Genomic DNA, 23600 nt, shown 5'->3' with positions numbered 1-23600 from the left:
GTTCAACGTCTACTATATATACCTAAAAAATTACTTTAACCATATATAAATAATATAATTTTCCACTGAAGGAAGTTCGAATGAACCCCCTGACTATAAGGTAGCTCCGCCACTGGTGACTATACGATGTAGTTTTCCCTAAAAATAATCAAGCTACTAACAACATACTCAGTGTAGTTCCACATATGGGGTCCGGAGATGGTAGTGTGTAAAATAATCAAGCTACCAAAAGTCAATAATATAAGAGACTGGATCTTGTACAAGCCCATACACCCATAGCACTTGGCAGCAGTGCTACACACAGAGCAGAGAAGTAGAAGAATGATATTCATATTTACAGCTTCTCAAAGATGCATTGGAGTTTCCAATACACAAATACTGAAAGAATAACAATTTTTTCAAAGAGAAGTTCCTCAGTTTCATCCTCAAACTCGAACATGTGGGATAGGAATCGAAACACAAGTTCAGAAATAAAGAGAGAAACACACTCAACTGTCAATAACAGCTTAACAAGAATCAGCCCAAGGAAGAGAAAATTATGATTGTTCAACTATTGTACATTGAAGGTGTATGTAAGTTCGATCACATGAAAATGTTATCAATTTGAGCACTTGTTAATTGTCAAATCAGAATAAAGTTGATTTAATCCTTCACAATCTTAACAACTAAACCTGTGGGGCCCTCGACAGTTTTGAGATGGCCGGATCCTAGCAAATCTCTGAGATGAAATCTCATATCTAGTGGAGAGAGTCGAAGGCACTTCTTTTCCAGAGCAGCCATTGGCATCTCTTTGTACTTACGACGGTTGAGAAAAGACATAAGCTCCTCTCTTCCCTGATATAAATTGCAAAATGATATTTAACATAGTGGCTGCTACGTGAAAATTTTTGGGGAAAATAAGAGGGTGCACAGAATTGTATATCTTGAATGAAATTTGAAAATGGGAAGGAGAGACATGTCAAACCTGTGAGAGGCCCTTGAGAATTGATCCAATATTTGGAATCGCAAACCAGTACATGTTCGGATCAATAAGTTGTCGAGTCTTACAGGGAAGATAAAAGAGAAAAACAGAAAACAGCATGAGAATGGAACTGAAACAACAAACAATAATTAAAAGATAGGAAACTGATACACAAGAAATGGAATTTTGGTATATAAATAATAAGAGAGATGCCACTTCACGTAAGATGGATAATTTTTTCGATCTAACAATTTTAACCCAATTAGACTCCTTACATAATATGTGCAAGAGGGAGGGACAGAGTACATTTACAAAGGCTAGTATGTTGTAACAATCACAAAGGCAAAACACTAGTACTTACATCTTTCACCTAAGGGTATATGCCACAACGGGAATCAAGGTACTAATATGAGTTGCATTCAAAATTACGACAGTTCGATTCGAGGTTCATCCTAGAGGATTCTTATTGGCACCACAAGGAGATTTTCATTCTCATAAAACTAATCTTCCATTTGCAATGGGCATTTCAATTTGACAGTACTAGAGAACCAAACATAGATTTTTTACCAGTACAACAAAAAAGTCAATCTATAGGATGCTGCAGCATTGAGGATATACTAAAGCAAATGCTGAGATAAGACGAGAAGCTCAATTTACACGACAATGAAAATTCTGATTCTAGCTTACCAGAAGTCCAGCATTTATTAAGAGGGAGATGTGTTCCTCCTTCACCTTGCCTCCCAACGACAGAAGTGAACGCTACAGCCACCAGAAAATAAGAAAGAAAAAGGAAAAATATCCTGTAAGCACAAATATTGAGCTGTTCTAATCCTATACCTCATGTAAGAATAAAGAACCAAACATGACATGCGCCTCCCCTTAGTGTATATTTTAATGCTATTATCCAACAATTAAATCATTAACTTAAGTAGAGGACCTTATAAACAAAGAGTATCCTGCTCATTTAAAGTACCCATTTTTCTTGACAACATTGATCCAAGCCTCTATGAATGTATATCATATATATCACATAGGTTCATGTACAAAAAGACTTAGGAAATATCTATTCAACTTAAGGATAGGAATTTTATCTATAACAAATTAAATATTGACACAGGCGAACAGCCTTGAATGGTATTGTACAAATACACACAACCAATAGACATTCTGATCCGCAGCTGAACAAGTAACAACATGTTTTGAATTTAATACACAATTCCAAGCATACCACAGTAAACATTTAGTACAAGTGGAAATTGTCCCCTATGACTGTAGAGGAAAGCAGTATCTAATCATTACCTCTGTCTAAGGGCCTTGCCAAGAAAAGCTCTACAAGGTGCTAAAGTCCTTCTCTAGACAAGTGTCTCCACTTGTGCGATTATACTGGGTATGTTGTTGTAGTTGTTGTTCTAGACAAGTGATGAAAATTACAAACCTAATGTGTCTTAGATTGCTCGACCCCAAAAAATAATGGCATCTCCACATATAGATGTACAGCCAGAGAAAACCTCAAATTATAGTCAGCCCCAAGCGTGGATAAATGAGGAGACTACGATAGGTTGACATCCAATGTAAAGTTATCTAACTATGAAGAATTAATTGAACCCACACCCCCTTGGTAAAAGCACAGCAGATGATCTGTGGATTAGGCAAATGTCACTGGTTTGAATGCTACCGTAAACAAAAGTCTGGTATTTAAGTGGAGATGAGTAGAGGAATGGACTCATTATCCACAGTTTCGAACGATGCATCACTAGCCCTTGGGGATTTCTCAGTCATTTAAAAAAAAAACTTGAATCCTCACAGGCTTCATATAGTTAACACCAACTACTTTGGACTGAGATATAGTTGACTGATACTGATCAGGAGAGACAGGTTACTGCTGTACCAGGGTGTATTCCCTAGATTTAGTTTTTTTCAGTATCTTAGTGTTACTTGACAAACAACAAAGTAAAATCTAAAAAGCATAAAAACCACATTTCAGGGCATCAGACATAAGCTTGCAAGCAAAAACAGGCCTCACCTTTGTCATCAAGCATTTCAAATTAATAATTTAAGATAAAAATATCTAGTTCAATTCCATCAACCTGCTGAAGGCTGGTTCACTCTCTGACAACAGCAAAAGTTAGGACTATTGTAAGAATAAGGTGCACATGGTATATATGCGTAGCTCATGTCAGAAAGGAGCATACTTTAGGAAAAACTGCATTAACATCTGTTGAAAGAATGCAACATTGCAACGTAAGTTATGTCTTTATAGCAACTGTCAAGGAATGCCCTAAAACAGAAATTAGAGAAGGTTAGCAGATCAGTCAACCATCAGAATAAAAAAAATAACACTACCACCAAAATTCCATCTTTAAGCTAAAGCAATCATAACCTGTCCTAGGTTCTCTCTCTTACTTTGTTTGATCCTTTTCCGGCAACTCCTACCGAAATTAGTTTTTTTACCATGGGGGACAAAATTATTTACTTTGCGGTGGAATTTTAATCATACGATCTCTTAGTATGGGTGACAGGGTGTGCTTTTTCATTTCCAGTGATAAGTCTTTTGAAATAAATGATATCAGTGAAGGTTCTTTTAGGTGGTTCTTGTTCAAGGAGTTCAGTAGTCGGTTTGTCAGTAAGATTAAGATCGACGAAGTCATTTTAAGATGGGTATGCAGTGTTATGAGATTAGCTTCCAAAGGTGTTGGGGACCTTTATAGAAGATGGGGCAGGCTTAAGGAGGGGGATCTGTTCAGAGTTTTTTTTTTTTTTTTTGAGAATGGTAAAGTTGTATTCATCAGCAATGAGGGTATGCTGGCAACCAAACAAAAGTAAAAAATAAAATTCAAAGGCCAAGTAGTCATGATTACAAAGAGCCTAGGAAATCTACTACCTGATCTACTTCATATATACCCTCCTCTTTACACCAAAAAAATAGAGTATTAATGCAGTTTTCTTTAACTTTCTGCATTGGGTTAGTAATATTCTTAAAGCACCTATTGTTTCTTTCCTTCCAAATTGACCACCATATGCAAGATGGAACTAGATTCCGCCATTTTTTCTGTGTTTTACTCCCCCCTCTTCTCATCCAACAGTTTAGTAGGTCAGCAGTATGCTCAGGCACCACCCAAGGATCTTGAATAATGCTTTGAAACATATACCATATCTGGGAAGTCACTCTACAGTGAAGGAACAAATGATTGTTTGTTTCCTCCTTCTCATGGCAAAAGAAGCACCTAGAAACAATCTGAAATCCTCTTTTTTTCAGTCTCTCCTGAGTCAGACATGCTCTTCTGCACACTAACCATGTGAAACACTTTATCTTGGTTGGGGTGTTGGATTTCCAAATTTGTTTCCAAGGTCCAAAAATGCCCCCCGGGTGTGTTGCTAGGTCTCTTTTGTACATTCTTCCAATAGAAAATTCCCCATCCCTAATCATGTTTCCATCTGATTGCATCAGGATTAGTGTTGAGTCCCGGAAAATCTTCCAAACTTTTCAGTAAATTGGCTACTCTATCCACCTCCCAGTCATTTAAGAGCCTCCTAAGGGTTATATTCCACCCTTGCTGAGACCACATCTCAGCAATAGATGCTCCAGGGTTGTCGCAAAAAGAGTACAAATCTGCAAAGTCCTCCATGAGGGAGTTCTGTCCTATCCACTTGTCTTTCCAAAAAAGGATTCTAGTCCCCTCACCCACCTTGTAGCATATGTTCCTCGCTAGTTTTGGCCACAAATTTCTGATAGACCTCCAAACTGAGACCCCATAGGTGCTGGTCACAGTGTTGGATGTCCATGAATCAGTTTGTCCATACTTGCTAACAATAACATCCTTCCACAGAGCCTGCCCCTCTTTACCAAACCTCCATAGCCATTTTGACAGTAAGCACCTATTTTGCAGACCTAGATTCTTAATGCCAAGACCTCCTGATTTCTTGCTTAGTTGGGCAGTTTGCCATTTGACCAAGTGAATGCCCTTTCCTTCCTTGTTGCCCAACCAAAGAAAATCTCTCCTTAGTTTATCTAATCTATCTTCCAACTTTGCAGGTAAGGGGAAGAGAGACATAACATAAGTAGGGAGAGCATCTAAGACAGAATTGATCATTGTTATTCTTCCTCCCAGGGATAGGTATTGTGTCTTCCAGGTGGCTAAGGGGATCTGTTCAGAGTTTATCAGAACTTCAACTCTTATGGGAGATTTCTTCGAGTAGAAACATTGAGGGGCCAAAGAAAATCAGCTATTATCATCCCGGAGATGGATTACAATGTAGGGTGGAGTGATTTAGCCGACAAAATTATCAGATCTTTGGGTGAGCCAGTTAACCCAGCTCTCCGGAAGTTTGTCACCCCAGGGAAATCTTTCATGGATGCTGCAAATATCCAGAAATGGCGAGTCATGAGCTCTCAGTCTCATTCTGAATTGGAGAATCTACAGGAATACTTGCAGTGTTGCTTAGTTGGAACCTTCAATGACCCTTTCAGCTTGAGTCCAAATCCAACAGTCATCCATCAGTGGTTCCTGAAAAGGTGGAAGATGACGGCAGGGTTGCGCGTCTTACAGCTCACACATAACCAGATGATGTTCGAGTTTCCATCTAGGCAAGAAGCTGAGAGGATAATAATGGGGGAATGGTTTTGGAATGGGAGAAGATTATCACTTGAGTGGTGGTCTCCAGAATCAGGGACAGATAACTCTAAAGAAGAATTAGTAGCAAATCAGAGGTGGATTAGGGCTTTTGGCATCCCACTTCACGCATGGTCGGAAAAGTCTCTGAAATTTATAGGGGACTGTTGTGGTGGTTATATCGGTGCAGATGAGGACACAAAGAAGAGAAATCATATTCTCTGGGTTCGGATTTGTATTCCAGCAGTAGCACGAGAACCTCCACACAAAATTGATTTGAGAGTAGGCGGCAAAATTTATGAAATATCCATTATTGCTGATGCCTTCTCGAAAATCTCAGTTGCCGGTGATTCTGATGAACAGGGTTTTAACCAGCGGTCCAAACAAGTTTGTGTCTCGATAACTGAGCAGTCTATCAATTCAAATTTGAAATCTGCTGATGCCCCTAGGGTTGGGCCCAAAAAATCTAAGACAACCTTGGGCCAACTTAAAGCAAAGGCCCAATTGCAGCAGAAGACTCCAGACCAAGTTTATGTTTTTCAGAATGAGCAGCCTATTGATTCAAATCTCAAATCAGCTGAGGACCCTAGGGTTGGGCCTAAAAATTCTAAGACAACTTTGGGCCAACTTAAGGCAAAGGCCCAGTTGCAGCAAAAGACTTCAGACCATCTTTATTATTCAAGGAGGAAAAAGGGGAACTTGCATCTCAATAAAAAGGAGATATTAAAGGAGTGGAAGGCTATTAGGCCAGCCCAAGCCCAATCTATAGTGGCAGAGACACAAAAGCTTTCGGAACGACAGTCGAATGCTAAGTTGTCTCAAAAGCCATTGTTGGCTTCCCTAAAGCAAACTGATTCTCTTGATGAGTGGGAGGGAGACGCAGACGACGAAGCCGAATGCATGCGACCTCTATCTCTTCTCTCTCTTCCTCCTATCCACTCTGTTTTCTCTATTGGGTATTCTCAAGATTCAGGTTTCTCTTCCCCAATTAGTAGCAACACTTTGTCACTACCCTGGTCTGGTGACAGCTTGGAGGAACAGGTTATTTCACACCCGACAGTTATCGAAACCTCTCATTGGACCAAGATGGTGATGACTAAAGCTTGCAAAGCCTTTGGGGTCAATTCAGTGGGGTTTGAGCACGAAATCTTCGATATGATACTGCGAATGGAACAAAAGAGGAAGTTACAGTTGCAGAAATCAAAGGGGAAAGAGCAACAGAAGAAAAGATCAAAGGAAAAGGTTGAGACTGTGGCCAAGAAGTTGCAGTGCACGATTAATTATGAGAATGGAGAAGGGTCAAGTAGGGGCAGGTTCCACAAGGCTTTCTCGGAATGAAAGCAAAAATTATCAGTTGGAATATAAGGGGGCTTAATGATATAAGCAAAAGAAGCACCATCAAGCTACTTATTCAAAAATGGAAGCCTGACATCTTGTGTTTACAGGAAACAAAAACAGAGTGTTGTTCTGTGGCAATAGCAAGACATATTTGGGGATCAAGATGGGTCGAATGGGTTGAATTGAAAGCAAGTGGTACCAGGGGTGGCATTATTATTTTGTGGGACAACAGACAATGGAAATGCTTAGACTCTTACCAAGGGCAGCATACTCTTTCGGCCATGTGGGAGGGTTTGCAGGTGGACTTCAGATTCTGTTTCTCTGAGGTGTATGGACCTCACTCAACTCCAGAAAGGTTTGACCTATGGGATGAGTTGGCTGCTATCAGAGGCATTTGGGACGGATGTTGGGTCATAGGTGGTGACTTTAATGTATGTAGATATGAACATGAGAGGTACAATTGTATAAGGAGATCCCAGGACATGAAGGACTTCTCTGAATTTATTCAAGACATGGGTCTTATTGATCTCCCCTTGCATGGTGCAACTTATACATGGACAAGGGGAGAGGATTTTCTGCAGGCTTCCAGAATTGATAGGTTCTTAATTTCCGCTGAATGGAATGAATTCTTTGGAGTTGTGAAGCAGGTGGCCCTACCAAGGGTTCTCTCCGACCACAGTCCCTTAGCCCTAGAGAGCGGCGATTGGACTTCTGATCCTTCCTACTTCAAATTCAAGAACATGTGGCTGCAACATGAAGGTTTTCATGATATGGTCAAAAAATGGTGGCAAGGTTATATAGTAAATGGCTCTCCAGACTTTATACTCTCCCAGAAATTAAAATTTTTGAAGAAAGACCTTGTTACCTGGAACAAGGAGGTCTTTGGTAAGCTAAATTCCAGAATCAGTAAAGCCATGGATGATCTTCTGCTGACAGAACAAGCAACTGAAGGAAGGGTCCGGTCTCAAGTTGAAAAGAACAAAATATTGCAATTACAACTAGAGATTCAACAATTAGCAAAGGCAGAGGAAACCTCTTGGAGACAAAAATCGCGGTGTCTATGGTTTTTTTGATATGATAAGTGGTATTAATAACAGCATCAGGAAGATGCATAATTTACAAGATATGGCATTTGAGCTTACAAAAAAAATCTCTAGCTAACTATACAGACTATCTAAGCTAGAGCTAATGAGTTGGTAAAATCCTGAAGTTGTTCTGCATTAACAGCAGGATACAAGTTGGTCCAACTAAACAAATCGCGGTGTCTATGGTTAAAAGAGGGGGATAGGAATACAAAATACTTTCAAAGAATAGCCAACTCCCACAGGAGATACAACCACATTGACAGATTGCAGGTAGGAGATGACCTCATTGAAGGAAAAGAGCAGGTGAAAGAGGTAATTCTTGACTTCTACCAAGAGTTATACTCTGAAAACGAATCATAGAGGCCTACTGCTTCTTTTGAGGGCCTGGGCAGTTTGAGTTCTGAAGAGAAGAATGCTTTGGAGCAGGCCTTTGAAGAAGAAGAAATATTGAATGCAATCAACTCATGTGCCCCAGACAAAAGTCCAGGGCCAGATGGCTTCTCTATGGGGTTTTATCAGAAGTGCTGGGGAATTATCAAGCAAGATATTTTGGGTGCACTCAATCACTTTCACAACAATTGCCACATGGTGAAATCTTTTAATGCCTCTTTTATTGCACTTGTCCCTAAAAAGAAAGGTGCATAGAACTTAAGGATTTTAGGCCTATCAGTCTTATTGGTAGTGTGTACAAAATTTTGGCCAAAGTGCTCTCAGAAAGGCTAAAGAAGGTGATTGGGAATCTAGTCTCTGGTTTTCAGAATGCTTTTGTTCAGGGAAGGCAAATCACTGATGCAACACTTATTGCCAATGAAGTTCTAGATTGGAAGCAGAAAAGTGGTACTCCAGGACTGCTTTTTAAACTTGATATTGAGAAGGCGTTTGATAAATTGAGTTGGTCCTTCCTTATTTCAATCCTAAGGCAAATGGGATTTGGAGAGAGATGGATTCGGTGGATCAAGTATAGCTTCTCCACCATAAAGTATTCTATACTAGTGAATAGAAGTCCTGTGGGTTTTCTCTCTCCCGGTAGAGGCATCAGACAAGGGGATCCCTTATCACCCTTCCTTTTTATTCTGGCTATGGAGGGTTTGAGTAGGATGTTGGAGAAGGCTAAACAACTTCAATGGACAGAAGACTTTGAGGTGGGCAATGGTTATGGTCCACCAGTCTCAATCTCACATCTTTTATTTGCTGATGACACCTTGGTTTTCTGTGGAGCTAAGAAATCTCAAGTGCAATATCTTAGCCTCACCCTTATGCTCTTTGAAGCATTGTCAGGTCTCCACATCAACATGTCCAAGAGCACTATATACCCTGTAAATGAGGTCCCAGATCTGGAAGATATGGCAGCTATCATGTGTTGCCCTACTGGCTCCTTTCCCACCGCTTACTTGGGTATGCCTTTGGGTGCTATGAATAGATCATCTCAAGTTTGGAATGTGATTGTGGAAAAGTTTGAGAGAAGGTTAGCCTCCTGGCAACAACAATACCTCTCTCTAGGGGGGAGATTAACACTCATCAATAGTGTATTGGACAGCATTCCCACCTATTTCATGTCCTTACTCCTTATGCCAGCTAAGGTGAAACAGCGACTTGACAAAATCAGGAGAGACTTTCTCTGGGAAGGCAACAACAAGGACCACAAAATTCACCTTGTTAAATGGGCCAAAGTCACTTTGCCAAAACAATATGGAGGATTGGGGATAAAAGACTTGGCCTTACATAACAAGTGTTTGCTATTGAAGTGGCACTGGAGATACAATCAAGAGGCGGCTGGCTTGTGGAAGGAAGTGATCCAAGCAAAGTATGGTAGTGATAGTCATTGGTGCTCTAATAAAGTCAGTACCTCTTATGGCACGGGGTCTGGAGAGATATAAGGAAACTGTGGGAAAAATTCTCCAGTGATGCCTCACTTATGGTGGGAAATGGGGAACATATTCAGTTTTGGAAAGATATTTGGCTAGGAGACACTCCTCTAATGAATGTTTTTCCAAGCATTTTCCAGATTGCATCTCATCCAGACTCAACCATCTCGCAGTACAGGGAAGACAATGTGTGGAATCTGATCCTAAGGAGAAATCTTAATGACTGGGAGTTGGAAGAGGTTTTTAGCCTTATGGCCACCATTCAGACTAGTGCAATCAACAGTCAACGCAGGGACAAACTTATCTGGAGACATAGCAGGGATGGATCCTACACAGTTAAAGCATGCTACCTTCAACAAAGCTCCAAGAAGACCGTAATTGATCAATGGCCATGGAAATTAATCTGGAGAACTAAGTTTCCACCTAAAGTTATTTGTTTCCGTTGGATTACTCTAAAAGACTCTTGCTTGACTCAGAATAATCTCATGAGGAGGAAATTCCAAATAGTCAACAGATGCTACATGTGCTTGTGCAACTCAGAATCTATTAATCACTTGTTCCTTCATTGCACAGTTGCAACAGGCCTATGGAACATGTTCTTCTCACTTTTTGGACTCACTTGGGTCATGCTAAGATCATTGAGAGAGGCTTTTGTGTGTTGGAGTTCTTGGAAAGTTGGGAAGTCCGTCAAGCAGATCTGGTCTTTGGTTCCAGCCTGTATTTTGTGGTGCTTATGGACGGAGAGGAACAAAAGATGTTTTGATGGCACCCCAACTCCCATCTCTACCTTTAAAGCAAGATGTTTGATTACTCTTTTTGGTTGGGTTAATCTCTCTCCTGTACTTAGTGTCGATTCTTTCCTAGAATTTATCAGCTCCATAGATCTCTGCTGTTAGCTGTTTAGATAGCTTTTTTTGCCTTTTTGGGAGCTGATATTTCTTTCTTTTGTAATCTGTGCATCTGCTTGATGCTTTGTTAATGACATTCTTCTTACTTCATCAAAAAAAAGCTAAAGCAATCATTGATATAGGATACGTGAAAAAAGAGGAGAACAAAAAGAAGAAAAAGAAAAGGAACCAATAAATTTCACTTTAATTTTTAAAAGTTAGCAGAAAATACAGAAGGAACAGTGAGCAACTAGATAACCATGGGTGAAAAAATATGAGGCATGGGGACAGAACCGGAGAAGAGGATGAACTTTGACAAACACTACGAGTTGAATAGAGTAATAGATTATATAAGAATAAGAAACTTTAGAATTAACTTTTCCATAATAAATTTGCAAGGACCTCTCAAGCTGGTATAATACAATTGACTTATAAGGTGAAAGGAGAAAACATATAATTTACTCTAGGGCAATGTTATTAGACAATTTTTGGCGCATATCAGTATGGAAAAGACCATGTATGTACACACAAGTAAATTAAAAAAGAAATTTTCAACCGTCACATGGCTTTGAGAAAGCCACTCACAAGTTCTTCATGTCCAATACTGGGATCTAGCTTTGAATGAATTACATGCTCCTTGAACCATTCAAAAACAGAAAGGCCTTCTTGTTTCTGTGTTTCCAATCTTTTGCTGACACGTTCAATCTAAACAAGTATTCAAGGAAAGTTTTACTAATAGGAAGTTAACTCTCAAACAAAACTGATGACCAATTAAAGCTACCTAGAAAAGAAAATAAGCATTAGTGATGAAATGTAATAGTTAAACATCAGGGTGGCAATGGGATGTGGTACGTATGCTTAGAAATAGACAATAATTAGAAACAAGGACAAATGCAGAAAACACTATTGCATATCTCTTTATAGGAGGGGAGACGGCGAAGTTTTCAAATGAAATTCTTTGCAGAAAGTGAAAGTTAAGCCATCAACCTGACTAAGGTAGTCGTCCAAAAACATTATAGCATGATCATCCTGTCCAGTACTCAATTTGAAAGTACGTAGAACTCCTTCCCTCCTTAGAGACTGTGAGGCACAAATATACTCAAAACATCTGTTAGCTATTCTCAGTTGGATCCAATGCATACAAATAACAAGAGAGGGAAAATAATAAAGAAAACATCAGAATATGTAAAGCACTAAGTAAATGGTCATCAGCAACAACAACACACCCAGTGTATATCCCCACAAAGTGATGTCTAGGGAGGGTTAAGTGTACACAGACCTAACCCCTACCTCATAGGTAGAGAGGTTGTTTCCGATAGACCCTCGAAAATGATCATCAAAACTGAAAATGAAATCTAAGAGCTATCCATGACAGATTCAACAACCAGTGAAGTCTCTGCACCCACAAGATGTATTCTTCCAAATGCTTTGGACCAAGTTTTGTGCGATAATGATCTTACATGAGAGAAAGATGCCTTAAGAAGCAGACTCACAATTTCAGAGAAGACAACTTTTTTATAGTTGACCAACAATTTCAGTAAATACCTCCAACTCTCTGTCCACTTGTGTCCGGTCCTTTACACTGCTGTATAACTGTGACCACAAGATGAAAGGCTGAACTGAAACCTGAAAATATTTTAATTTGAAGAGTTGAGATATTATAGAACTCTAGAAGGGTACACTGATGCGAAAACGACTTGGAAAGAGTCAAAATACAAAAGAGTGGAATAGTGAAACAACCAGAACTATTGCATTCTTTGGTATGATACAAAATGATCTCATACCCTCATACTTTGCCTACAGAGGACTTGCTCTGTGCAATATGGCACATGAATCATTTTTGCTTCCTCCACAATAACTAGACAGAAACATTAACATAACTAACATTTAGCTCTCCTGTCCAAGAAAAAAACTGAATCTTGCATAAAATAATGTATTACATATACAACATTTTGTTTCCGGCATAAAACTCTGCATTACCAAGTACTAGAATGCCATCAAGCATTTTCACTATTTTTTCTAGGATTTTCGGCCACACAAATATCTATAGATTATTTTACACCACAAGTTTCAAAAGTTTTTCTTTATTCTTAAACACCGTGCAAGACAGACGTTGCCACATAAAATGGGACAGAGGGAGTAGTATTTTTGAACTTGAAACCTCATTGTTCTCAACCATGATTGCCCACTAGGTCACACCCTTGAGTGCCACATCACTATTTCAGATAGTATTTACTCCCTCCATTTCAATTTGTTTGTTTTAGTTTCCTTTTTAGTCTGTTTCAAAAAACAATGTTTCTTTCCTTTAATGGCAAGTCGAGAAGTTTGAACATCATTTTGTTACATTCAATCCATCTTTAGTTTAAACACGACAAAATTCAAAAGTTTCTTATTTTCTTAAAGTCCGTGTCAAGTCAAAACCAGACAAACAAATTGAAATAAATGAAGCATGATTCTACCTTCTTCTTATTTGCTACTAGTGTTCATATGTAAAATTACAGGTTACTAAATTATTCACTAATAACAACAATCTTATAAGCTAAAATAGTCTGTTAACAATTTCACTAATTCAACTCATGATTATCAAAATTATGTCCAAAAAATCAAAAAAAAAAAAAAAATACCTTATCAATACGGGGAAAGTGAGCACGCATCATGTGAAGAGCCACCAGAGTATCACTGAAGTTGAAATTTTCTTCAAGTGATAGTAATTGATCGTCATTGAGGTCCGATTCCGGCTCGGGACTGGGCTCGCCGGCGCGTCGCCGTTTCCGGCTTGTTGATGGGCTCGAATTCTCCATTGTTGATACGTACGAAAATTCTCAGATTACAATATTAAACAACACAAAATAAAATTCATTATATTCCCAAATTATTGAAGGTAAAATGTCAATTTTGCCCTTGTTTCCTTATATTGTCCAACTTTGCCCTTGTGTTAATTCTTTTATCTAAGTCTTCATACATTTTTTATTAGTTAGACTGGAGGGGTAGTTTTGAGATCAAAAACAAATTTAGGGTATATGTGCTCTATTTCGAATAATTTGAAGGTACTTGTGACCCTTTTTCATAGTCAATAATATAAGTAAATTGAGAATTAAGTAATAATTATCTCTTAATTTTCTAAGTTGCATAAGTAAAAATAGACATTTTAGTATAATAAACAAGTAAAAATACATAGAAAGGCAATAATAGTACTCTTGCGGCTTGTCGTTGGGGAAAAGAATTGCCTTGATCCAAATCCAATAAATTGATAACATAATTTTTTTAAAAATTAAAAAAAATGATAACGTTTAATCATAGTTAAAGATTGAGAGATAAATTAGCCTTCGTTAAGCTTTAAATCACTTCACACACTTATCATTATCGGGTTTTCTCTTATTTGCCCTTCTTATAATAAAACCTTAGTGAAAAGTTTCACGTGGACAAAGTAAAAATGGACATCTATTTTTGATACAACTAGCAAATAAAAGTGGACAGAGCGAGTACTAACTTAATACTACCATATTGAGAGAATACTGCCAATGTTGAGATGCAACATTACAATCTATTACATTTTTGGTTTCGACAAACAGCTAACATATAAAGACTCAATAATACCAACATATATTGAGAGATATACTAACTAAAGTCAGACAAACCGAAAACTATCATAAGAGAAGAAGAGTGTTTGAATAACGACACGCGCTTTAACTAAGGAGAGAAGAACAATATGTTGTAGCAAAAGTTGCTAGTACTTTTGAGGTGGTTTTTGTGTTGGAAGCAAGCCGAAACGCTTCTTAAGAAGCACTCTCTGCCTTGAAAATTTATCATCTGGTGAAAACCGGGCTGCAATATAGCAAAGCTAATGATCAGTTACAGAAGAATTGCATCACCTATGTTCTGGCTATAGACGAACAGACAAACACCAAACAGAAGAGCAGCGAGAGAGAGAATAAGTTTTACCTGGGTGAGCAGACTCTGTGGCCTTTCCTAGTGGTGATTCTTTCTGCACGAGTAAAACCGACATAGGTCAGCCGTCAGGACTTGAGACATATAAAGTAAGAGACTGACACCAACGTTCACTAAAAGAAAAAAAGAGAATCTAAGAAATGAGGTTCAGCCAAGGCGAGAATGAGATGAAATAGAACAACCAACACTCACAGTCAAGAAGCAGAGCATTCTTTTTTATGTTGAATATAAATTTGCAGCTTGTTAGATGGAAGATTTTGATAGTAGTGCCATAATTTGTTACTCCATCAGTTTCAATTTGTTTGTTTACTTTTGAATTTCTTCAACTCCGTGTTAAATCAAAACCAGACATCACTTCCAAGACATTCTTTAAGTCTTGAGGCAACACATTGTGTGATATTAAGCAAATCTTTATACCAGAAATGAATTCAATAAAAGGGATGCATTGTTCTCTCCTACCACTATTCTTACTGCACTGAGGAATAATAAAATAAGAAATGTCTTTCGTCTGTATCGCCTCAACTTCAGTATTGAGAAAAGGGGTAAAAGAGATTCTGTTTGGACAGCATTAGAAGTTGAAGCTGGAAAAAGAAAAAGCATTTGACATTGAAGGAGGAAAACGTTTGTGGACATTCAAGTTATGTTTGGGTTGTTGCAGTTCTTTTTTCCAAAAAAAAAAAAGAAGTATGCAAAATTTAAAGTTTTGAATCAACTTTAAATTTACTTTCAAATGAGTAATTAACTTGCAAAAAAAATAATGAAAAAGTTGAACTGTCGTTCTCAATTCAACAATCAAGACCCCATTTGCAAGTTGAAACACAACTACACACAAACAAAATGTACCTATAAGAACTTGCATACTTCACTATTGAAGTCCTAAAACAATATAAAGATTATATATTAATTAATATGCTCAAAATCTCCAAGAATCATACCTTAGTGGTGTAAACTTTATCACCATTATCGTTAATGTAAAACTGGAGATACATCTTTGCTTATGTCTTTACCTGTAGATAAAACAAGAAAGACTGAAATTTTGAGTTTCTAAGCATCTTCTTAGTCCAGAACAACCATGAAGGGGGTATCACATAGCATGGAAAGTTGGAAGATTACAAAATTATTCCTGGTAAGTGTACGAAAATGGAGAAAGTGAAGGGTGTGTTTGGTACAGAGGAAATATTCTTTTCAATGTTCTCATCATTGATTGGTCAAAATTTTTGAAAAATATTTTCTATACGACAACAATTTACTTAAAAAACAAGTTTCACAGTGACATTTAACACTGATTGTCTCCTGGACCTCATCATCCTCACACATGACACATTCCACCCCTATCTCAATAGACAACATGTTCCCGACCCCCCAAACCAACCCCATGTCTAGATTATATACACATGCTTTTGAAATAACATGTTTTGCTTACTTACCAAACACACCCCTACCCCCATCTCAACCCCACAGTGTCTAATTAGATTAGAAACACATGCTTCTGAATAATATATATTGCTTACTTACCGAACAACACAAAACAAGTTAAAAAAAACACTTATTTTCCGCAGTAAACATTTTCCTTTCACACCGAACACACCTCTACTCAGCTAACCCCACCTCAACCCGCATAGTGTCTAATTAGATTAGATACACATGCTTTTGAATAATATTTATTGCTTACTTATCAAACAACACAAAACAAGTTTTAAAACCATACTATACTTATTTTCCACGGAAAACATTTTCCTTTCATACCAAACACACCCCTACCCCTACCTCAAACCCTACACATGCTTTTGAATAGTATTTTGTACTTACTTACCAAACAACACAAAACAAGTTCCAACAAGAACACTTATTTTCCATGAAAAATATTTTCCTTCATACCAAACACACTCAAAATGATAAATTAGCAACAACCCACATGAATAGAAAGAACAAAGACTCGTACAAAGAAAGTAAAATAATAAAAACAGTACAAAGAAACACATGAATATGAATTTTAAAAAAACACATACAGAGAAAGTAAAAAATGGAAAAACATTAATAACCCACATGAATATGAAGAAAAAGATTCATTTTTTATGGTTTTGATAAACTAAAAACTTAGCAAGTACCTTGAGTTTCGCCAGAAAGAAATATTGAACAAAGATGAACTTAGAAGAGTCACAATTAGGGTTCTTCTGAATAAAAGAGCCAACATAACAAGGGCATAATAGGAATACTAAAAATAAATAGAGGGCAAATAAGTAAATTCAGGCAGTATCGACTGCATTATAAGAAAATTAGTTGGTTGTCTATTTTCGGGGCGATTTATTTCTTTCAATTTTAAGTATACATAATCGAATAAATAGTTAATGGATAGTGTCTTATATGGCAACTCACGTGATATATATTTGAGTTGATTTGTGTATTATGTCATATAGGGCACATATTATACCATATAGATAGTGTGTGTATTTGGGCACACCTAAGATTGAAAGGCATAGATGTTAGCTAAATTCAAATTAAAAAAACATGTTTATATATTATGTCTATTATAATAAAAATTAAACATAAATTAGTTTGTTTTGATTTAACTATCGAGTTAGAATAAATTTTTACTTGAACATAATAAATAATGCTACTGTCCAAATAAGATATGGTATGAGGAGAGAATGAACTATAATTTTTAATACACAAATAACTTATCTCATAACTAATTACGTATCAAATAAAATATGCCTTGATCCATAAGAAAAAGACACACTCAAGCACTCGATCTATATAAGAGGCTTGAGCTCGAAAACCGGTCTTACTCAACAAGCACCTTTTTCTTTAGTAAGATTGCTTATTTTCGCTATAGAAAATATTCAAATTGTTCTAACTGATACCAAAGCAGGTAAAAACATTTTTCTTTCGAGACGCCATTCAATTTACCTTAAAGCAGACATTGTTTCCCGTCAAACACTCTATTTGCTTTGTCCAATTCAATCTTATGAAACAAGATTCTTATAACATATATCATTTTTCTTTTTTAGAAAATATTTTTGACCAACCATCAAATATATTGGATTTCATACCAAATCCACCATAAATTCAAAAAAAATTGCCACCTTTAAATTAGTTGAAATCTCAATATCTTTAACTCCCTTAAAATTCACTTCTTCCTTTTTTTTTTTTTTTTTTCCTTCCACCATTTTCCCACCATATTTTTTCTTTTATATATATCTATTCTCATCTCTTTTTGCTTCACTTCAAACTACTCACCCAAAACGATGTCGTTTGAAGAGGATGAAGAATCCTTCGAGCACACGCTCTTAGTAGTGCGTGAAGTTAACGTCTTCAAAATTCCTCCCCGGCCAACCTCCGGCGGATACAAATGCGGCGAGTGGCTCCAAACCGACAAGATCTGGTCGGGTCGGCTCCGGGTTGTATCATGTAAGGATCGGTGCGAGATCCGATTAGAGGATCCGAATTCCGGCGAGTTGTTCGCAGCTTGTTTCGTGCCGCCGGGACAGAGGGAGAGTTCGGTGGAATCGGTGCTTGATTCGTCGAGGTACTTTGTGTTGAAGATCGAAGATGGTACAGGGAAGCATGCGTTTATAGGGTTAGGGTTTAGCGAGAGGAATGAAGCGTTTGATTTCAATGTAGCGTTATCGGATCATGAGAAGTATGTGAAGAGAGATGCAGAGAAGGATGGTGATCAAGCTGAGACGGGTAGTGATGGTCATATTGATATTCATCCTGCTGTTAATCATCGATTAAAGGTATTTGAATTTTGGTTGATAATGTAGTTATTGTACTTAATGATGAGTAGTAGTACTGGAGATAATATGTTGATCGTACTCTTCAAAAATTTTGCTTGGATGCTTTATGGATCCTTTGAAATGAGCATATTTGGAGGATTGAACATGGTTGCCGTGGCATTTTTGGAGAGTCGGAGCAATATAACTGAACATATTGTCTTTTTGGATATGTCAGTATGTAATTTTTAATAGTAGTTCGAATTTATGAGAACGCCACAATGAGCTTGTAGATTCCTCCTTGCTAATGCCTTGTGTTTCTCTGTAGTTAATTGAGTAGTGTTAGAACCTTAGTGTGCATTTGGCTGCAGGGCCCATAGATTTTGAAGTTGTGATTTTTGGAATTTGATTTGTGATAAATTTTACTAGGCTTAATTTGACTGAATTTGTGCCAAGATTGCAGCTTGGTCTGACTAAATCCGTAATCAACTATAAGCAGCTTAGTTTGAAGTTGAACGAATATATGATTCTGAGTAAACGGTCATCAAAACTGAAAATAGGATGTGAACCCTGTGGATTCAAAAAAAGCTCCCTTTCCTCCCTTTTTAAAATTTGATAGACTGGAATAGATACAGAAAATTCATGTAGCTAACTCCCATCTAATTTGTGATTAAAATGTAGTTGATTGAGTGTTTTCTTCTAAATGTTTTATGAGAGGGGATGGTGGGGATTAGAAAGAACTAGCCTCTAAACATGCACTTAACATTTCAAATTGGAAATATGTTTCAATTGTGTACTTGTGAATGAGTTCACAATAGATTAAAATGCAGTTTGACTAGAGTTTGGGAGCAATCATATTACTCTTGAGTCTCGGATTGAGTTTGGGGGCTTGAATTGCTTGGATCCTTCACCAATCTCATTCCGTGAATTGAAAATTGAGTGCTTTGTTATAATTAGAGGTTGTTAAGTATGGTGTTGTGTTAATGTATACCTAAATCCGTTCCAGTAAGATGGTTTTCTCTGTATGCAACTTATTTCTTCAGTTTTTTTATCATCTTGCTCATTGAGTGTTGTCCATATCATTGTTTCTTTTTCATTAAGTGATTTCCAGTTAGTGATTGTTTCACTCTATTCCTGAGTTGTAGTGGTTTGTCCTCTAATGCAGTTAGTTACTCAGTTATTCATCTAAATGAGTAACTTTCGATAGTTTGGTTCCTAGGAAGGTGAAACCATCAGGATAAACGTGAAGAACAAATCATCTAGTGGAACGGGCATGCTTTCTGCTGCTGTTCAATCAAAGGCCATTGCCATTGCGCCACCTCCTAGCGGAGCTAACAAGATCAGGTCTCCTCTTCCACCCCCTCCGAATGATCCAGCTATTTCTTGGAAGACTTCTACCAATGCCAGTATTGCACTCAAGGGGCCAAATGGAAGTTCTAGGCAATCCAGTGATCCATTTTCCAATCTCTCTCAACTTGAGGTATTGTCAGTTCCTTGCCATTTATAATACTTCCTAGTATTGTAGTTCTTTGCATATTGCTAAACCATAAGTCAATCCAGAGATCCTTTGTTAATGCCCCCTTCAATTGGTGGATAATTGCTCATATTTTTCTTGATCGACAAAATCATGTGGGAGACGTTTGGGATTGTTTGTCTACTTCTTTTTTAAAAACTGATAATGGTGGGCTTTGCTGTTCGGACCAGCTCGTGTGTACCTCAACTGTTCCACGGATACTTGCTACCCCCTACAACACAGGTACCGGGTAATTCTGTCCACCAAGGTTTAGGCAAATGGAAAGAAATCACCTAGTGTTCTTTTGTCTTCTTCATTTTAACTATTGTTATCTATTCTAGTAAACAATCCTTTTGCAAATATTGAAGACAAATTTTAGGATATGGAAGGCTTGAAATAGAAGGTGTTTTCACACTTCTAGTCTTTGTGAGAAGGTGTTGATCTATTCAAAGAAGAAAGACAAGCATCTTAGCGGATGATTCAGTTACATAGGTTTGAAAATTATAGCTTTGGCATGTGTCATCAGTCATGTTTTATTTATCTTGAACTTTGGTGATATATGTGATAGACATTTTTTAATTACTCTTCCGTTCACTTTTACTCGTCACGTGAAAAGTAAAAGTGAACGGAAGATGTATTTGCTACCCACTGCATCATGAACAATCCTTTCATCTTTAAGTGAGCAACATTTCCTTGTGGATTTCTACAGAGGAGCCTTCCTTCGGCCACTGGATCTGGTTCGAGCAAGAAGACCACAGCAGCTGGATGGGCAGCATTTTGATATTTTGAGCGTGTTAAATATTGACGAGACATATGCTTGTTGTTGTACTAGGATAGAAGACTATAGTCTATATATCCAAATTAAAGGGCAGGTTGGGTACACTAAGCTCCCTCTAGGGTTTGGAGAAGAGCCAGGTCACATTTGGCATACCCTGCATTTCTACTAGTGGTTCTTTCCACAATTTGAATCCGTGATCTCCTAGTCATGTGCCGTTGTGCCAAGGCTCCCCAAATTTGAAAGAATGAGAAAATGTTTATGTTACTAGTTCCCCATTTCTTGTAAGATAATTGTGTTTATACTTGCTTGACATGTCTTAATTGTACTCTTCTGCTCTAAATCTAATAAAAGATGAATATTTATTTTACACAAATGTTCAGAGTGATTTATTATTTTTTAAACCCCTTTCGAGGAGCTTCCAATCCTTTTTTGCTCTCTTTGTGATTTGAATCCGCAATTCTTAATATTGTGGTCTTTATTCTTACGAATACGAGGTTTTTGGGGTATTTTTAATAATATCTATTCTTGTTCCTATTAGAATCACTCATTGTTGTGAAATAGGGAATGAATCACATTGGTTATGAATGGGTGCAATGAACCTCATTATTCCCTAAGTTCAAGTTGCCATGTGATATGTTTCAAGTGTTGTTAAGTTTAGTGATATCGACAATTCTATATTGCTCGGGCTTAGGTGCAAATAATTTAGTATAATAAATACAAGACATTTTTAATACTTACGAAATGTTAGTTATTAGGTCATCAAGACACTTCATGTGTTTCTGGCTATTCATATGACACGTTAAATGATATAAATCTTAGATAAAAATCTACATCACACTCAAACATCCTTGTTGATGCTTCTTCATTATGAGAACATCGAAAAAAATTTGGCACGACATAATATCTCACATCATGTGAATTTTTTCAACTCTTTCACCTCTTACTAAGACTATATTCAAAGACTAAAACCACATATATTAACTTTTCGAATTTAAGAATAAATCGTTGCTCTAACAACTTTACATTAATATAATTCCTTAGGGATGAACAACTATATACATAAGTTCGTGTCAGCATCGCCTCAATATTTGTTATGTTTATAAAATATTTTAAATTATTGATTATTATGATTTATAGGACTTTTTCGATAATTTTTATAGGATTGAAAAGAAAGTAAAACAAATAAATTGAATAAAAAAATACTGAATTTCCAAAAATACTCTTAGTTACACATGTCATGTCGACAAACAACTATTTGCTTCTAACCGCTTCTATCTAGTATCAATATTAAAATATAGTGACAAGTGAACATCGTGCAAGGAAGACAATATATCATGAAAAAACATTTTAATTGTTTTTAAGTCATTAAAGTGGATAAATTATTTCTTGTCAACTAACACAAAAATTAGTTGCTCTCATGTACATTTTTTTATTTGACAGTCTTTATTTTTTTAATTCATAAAAGTAGTTGATATGCTCACGCACTTTCATATGATCAAATGCGCACATTGTGCAATTTATCTTTTTGAATCAAAATTTCATCCCATCTATTTTCGTGTTGAATTAAGATTGAATGAACGCTACCATCTATTCTTAAAAAAAAAAGACAAATCCTATTGCTTTTCAAAGTTTTTATAAATTAAAAAATTGAAAAAGCAAGACATATTGGGTGACGTGAATCATTTAATTGAACAACACATGTATTTTTTTTTATATTCTAAGATCGGTTATTTGAACGGTTAGTGATAATTGACATGAATATATACAAATGATCACGATAGTAATATAAAAATATGTGCCTTTTTAACTTTCCCTCAACTAATATTGACATAATACATAAACATGACCCTTAACTTGGCGTAAGCTGATAACTATGACTTTTAACTTTGGGTGTGCACAAGTAGGCACTTAAACTTGTATAAAATTGAACAAATAGACACATTCGTCCTACATGGCAATCTATGTGGCAATTTTGTGTCCAACGTGTATTATGTCATGTAGACACATGTGTCTATTTGTTTAATTTTATACAAGTTTAAGTGTTTACTTGTGTACACTCAAAGTTGGAGGGCATATAGTTGTCCGCTGAAGCCAAGTTAAGGGTTATGTTTATGTATTATGCCACTAATATTTGTGTTCTCCAACTTTGACTGTGCACGTACAAGCCAGGGCCGACTCAACAACATTGGGGGCCTAAAGCGAAACTGAAGAGAGGATCCCTAATATTTTATTTTTTTCATCATATATACTTTTATTTAAAATCTACTTTTCTAGATATTTTAGATGCGAGTCATTAGATTATATTTTATAATCAATTTGTTTTAATAAATCTTTTTCAAATGGTAATATAACTAATATATTCAATCTCTCTTGAGACATTGTTGATCTTAAAGAAAATTTAATCAATTTTAATTTCGAAAAAACTTCTTTCGGCCGAGGCAACGGATACAAGAACTGTTAACAGTATTATAAATAATATGTGTATTTCGAAAAGAATCAAGTCTTTTTATTTGATTGAGTATCTTCATTAGATCATTATCTTCTACTTGTATTATTTCCCTTAACACTTTTAATTCAAAAAATAAATCTAAACCATCTATTACATGTTAAAGAAAGTTCAATGTTAAGACAATATTTTTAAAATTCTCATCATCTAGTGATCTCAATATTTTACCACTAAATAAGAAATCAAAAATATTTCCATATGCTTCAATTGGTTCAAATCTATGTTGAAGTGAAAAAATAGTTTGATCTACCCTACATATATAAAACAATAAACTCTAAAAGATTCTTCAAGGGACTTAGTGATTTCGCTATCTATATTTTCATCAAATTGTTTCTTAAGAAATTCAGGTTTATTTTCATCTCATATGCAATTTTCTTAGCAGAAATCATAACA

The 23600-nt window shown here is 36.6% G+C and overlaps 3 protein-coding genes across 5 annotated transcripts; 1 reads left to right on the top strand and 2 right to left on the bottom strand.

Moving 5' to 3' along the window:
• Positions 1 to 471: 471 nt before the first annotated feature.
• On the bottom strand, positions 472 to 13577 carry LOC125812911 (uncharacterized). 3 transcript variants are annotated; one of them, XM_049492381.1, is made up of 8 exons: positions 13371 to 13479; positions 12531 to 12604; positions 12292 to 12372; positions 11734 to 11826; positions 11332 to 11451; positions 1649 to 1720; positions 965 to 1042; positions 472 to 834 (listed from the first exon to the last, which is right to left on the bottom strand). In XM_049492381.1, the coding sequence occupies exons 2-8, from the start codon at positions 12582 to 12584 to the stop codon at positions 643 to 645; spliced, it is 690 nt and encodes a 229-aa protein (XP_049348338.1). In that variant the 5' UTR covers positions 12585 to 12604; positions 13371 to 13479; the 3' UTR covers positions 472 to 642. The 3 variants fall into 3 exon arrangements, with proteins under 3 accessions (XP_049348338.1, XP_049348336.1, XP_049348337.1); XM_049492379.1 differs by lacking the exon at positions 12531 to 12604 and having other exon boundaries at positions 13371 to 13577; XM_049492380.1 differs by lacking the exons at positions 12292 to 12372; positions 12531 to 12604 and having other exon boundaries at positions 13371 to 13571.
• A 655-nt stretch (positions 13578 to 14232) lies between these two features.
• Positions 14233 to 16879, bottom strand: LOC125812909 (H/ACA ribonucleoprotein complex subunit 3-like protein). Its single transcript, XM_049492376.1, has 4 exons — positions 16803 to 16879; positions 15630 to 15701; positions 14689 to 14731; positions 14233 to 14571 (listed from the first exon to the last, which is right to left on the bottom strand). The coding sequence occupies exons 2-4, from the start codon at positions 15681 to 15683 to the stop codon at positions 14474 to 14476; spliced, it is 195 nt and encodes a 64-aa protein (XP_049348333.1). The 5' UTR covers positions 15684 to 15701; positions 16803 to 16879; the 3' UTR covers positions 14233 to 14473.
• Positions 16880 to 17891: 1012 nt separating this feature from the next.
• LOC125812969 (uncharacterized protein At1g03900-like) lies at positions 17892 to 21041 on the top strand. The gene is made up of 3 exons (XM_049492449.1): positions 17892 to 18434; positions 19630 to 19890; positions 20633 to 21041. The coding sequence occupies exons 1-3, from the start codon at positions 17943 to 17945 to the stop codon at positions 20702 to 20704; spliced, it is 825 nt and encodes a 274-aa protein (XP_049348406.1). The 5' UTR covers positions 17892 to 17942; the 3' UTR covers positions 20705 to 21041.
• The last annotated feature ends 2559 nt before the right edge of the window (positions 21042 to 23600 follow it).

Source organism: Solanum verrucosum, unplaced genomic scaffold (genome assembly GCF_900185275.1).
Source record: "Solanum verrucosum unplaced genomic scaffold, falcon-dt-bn FXZP01000144.1, whole genome shotgun sequence".
Classification (NCBI taxonomy): domain Eukaryota; kingdom Viridiplantae; phylum Streptophyta; class Magnoliopsida; order Solanales; family Solanaceae; genus Solanum; species Solanum verrucosum.
Note: the sequence above shows the minus strand (reverse complement) of the source record. Positions and strands in the feature narration are given on the sequence as shown.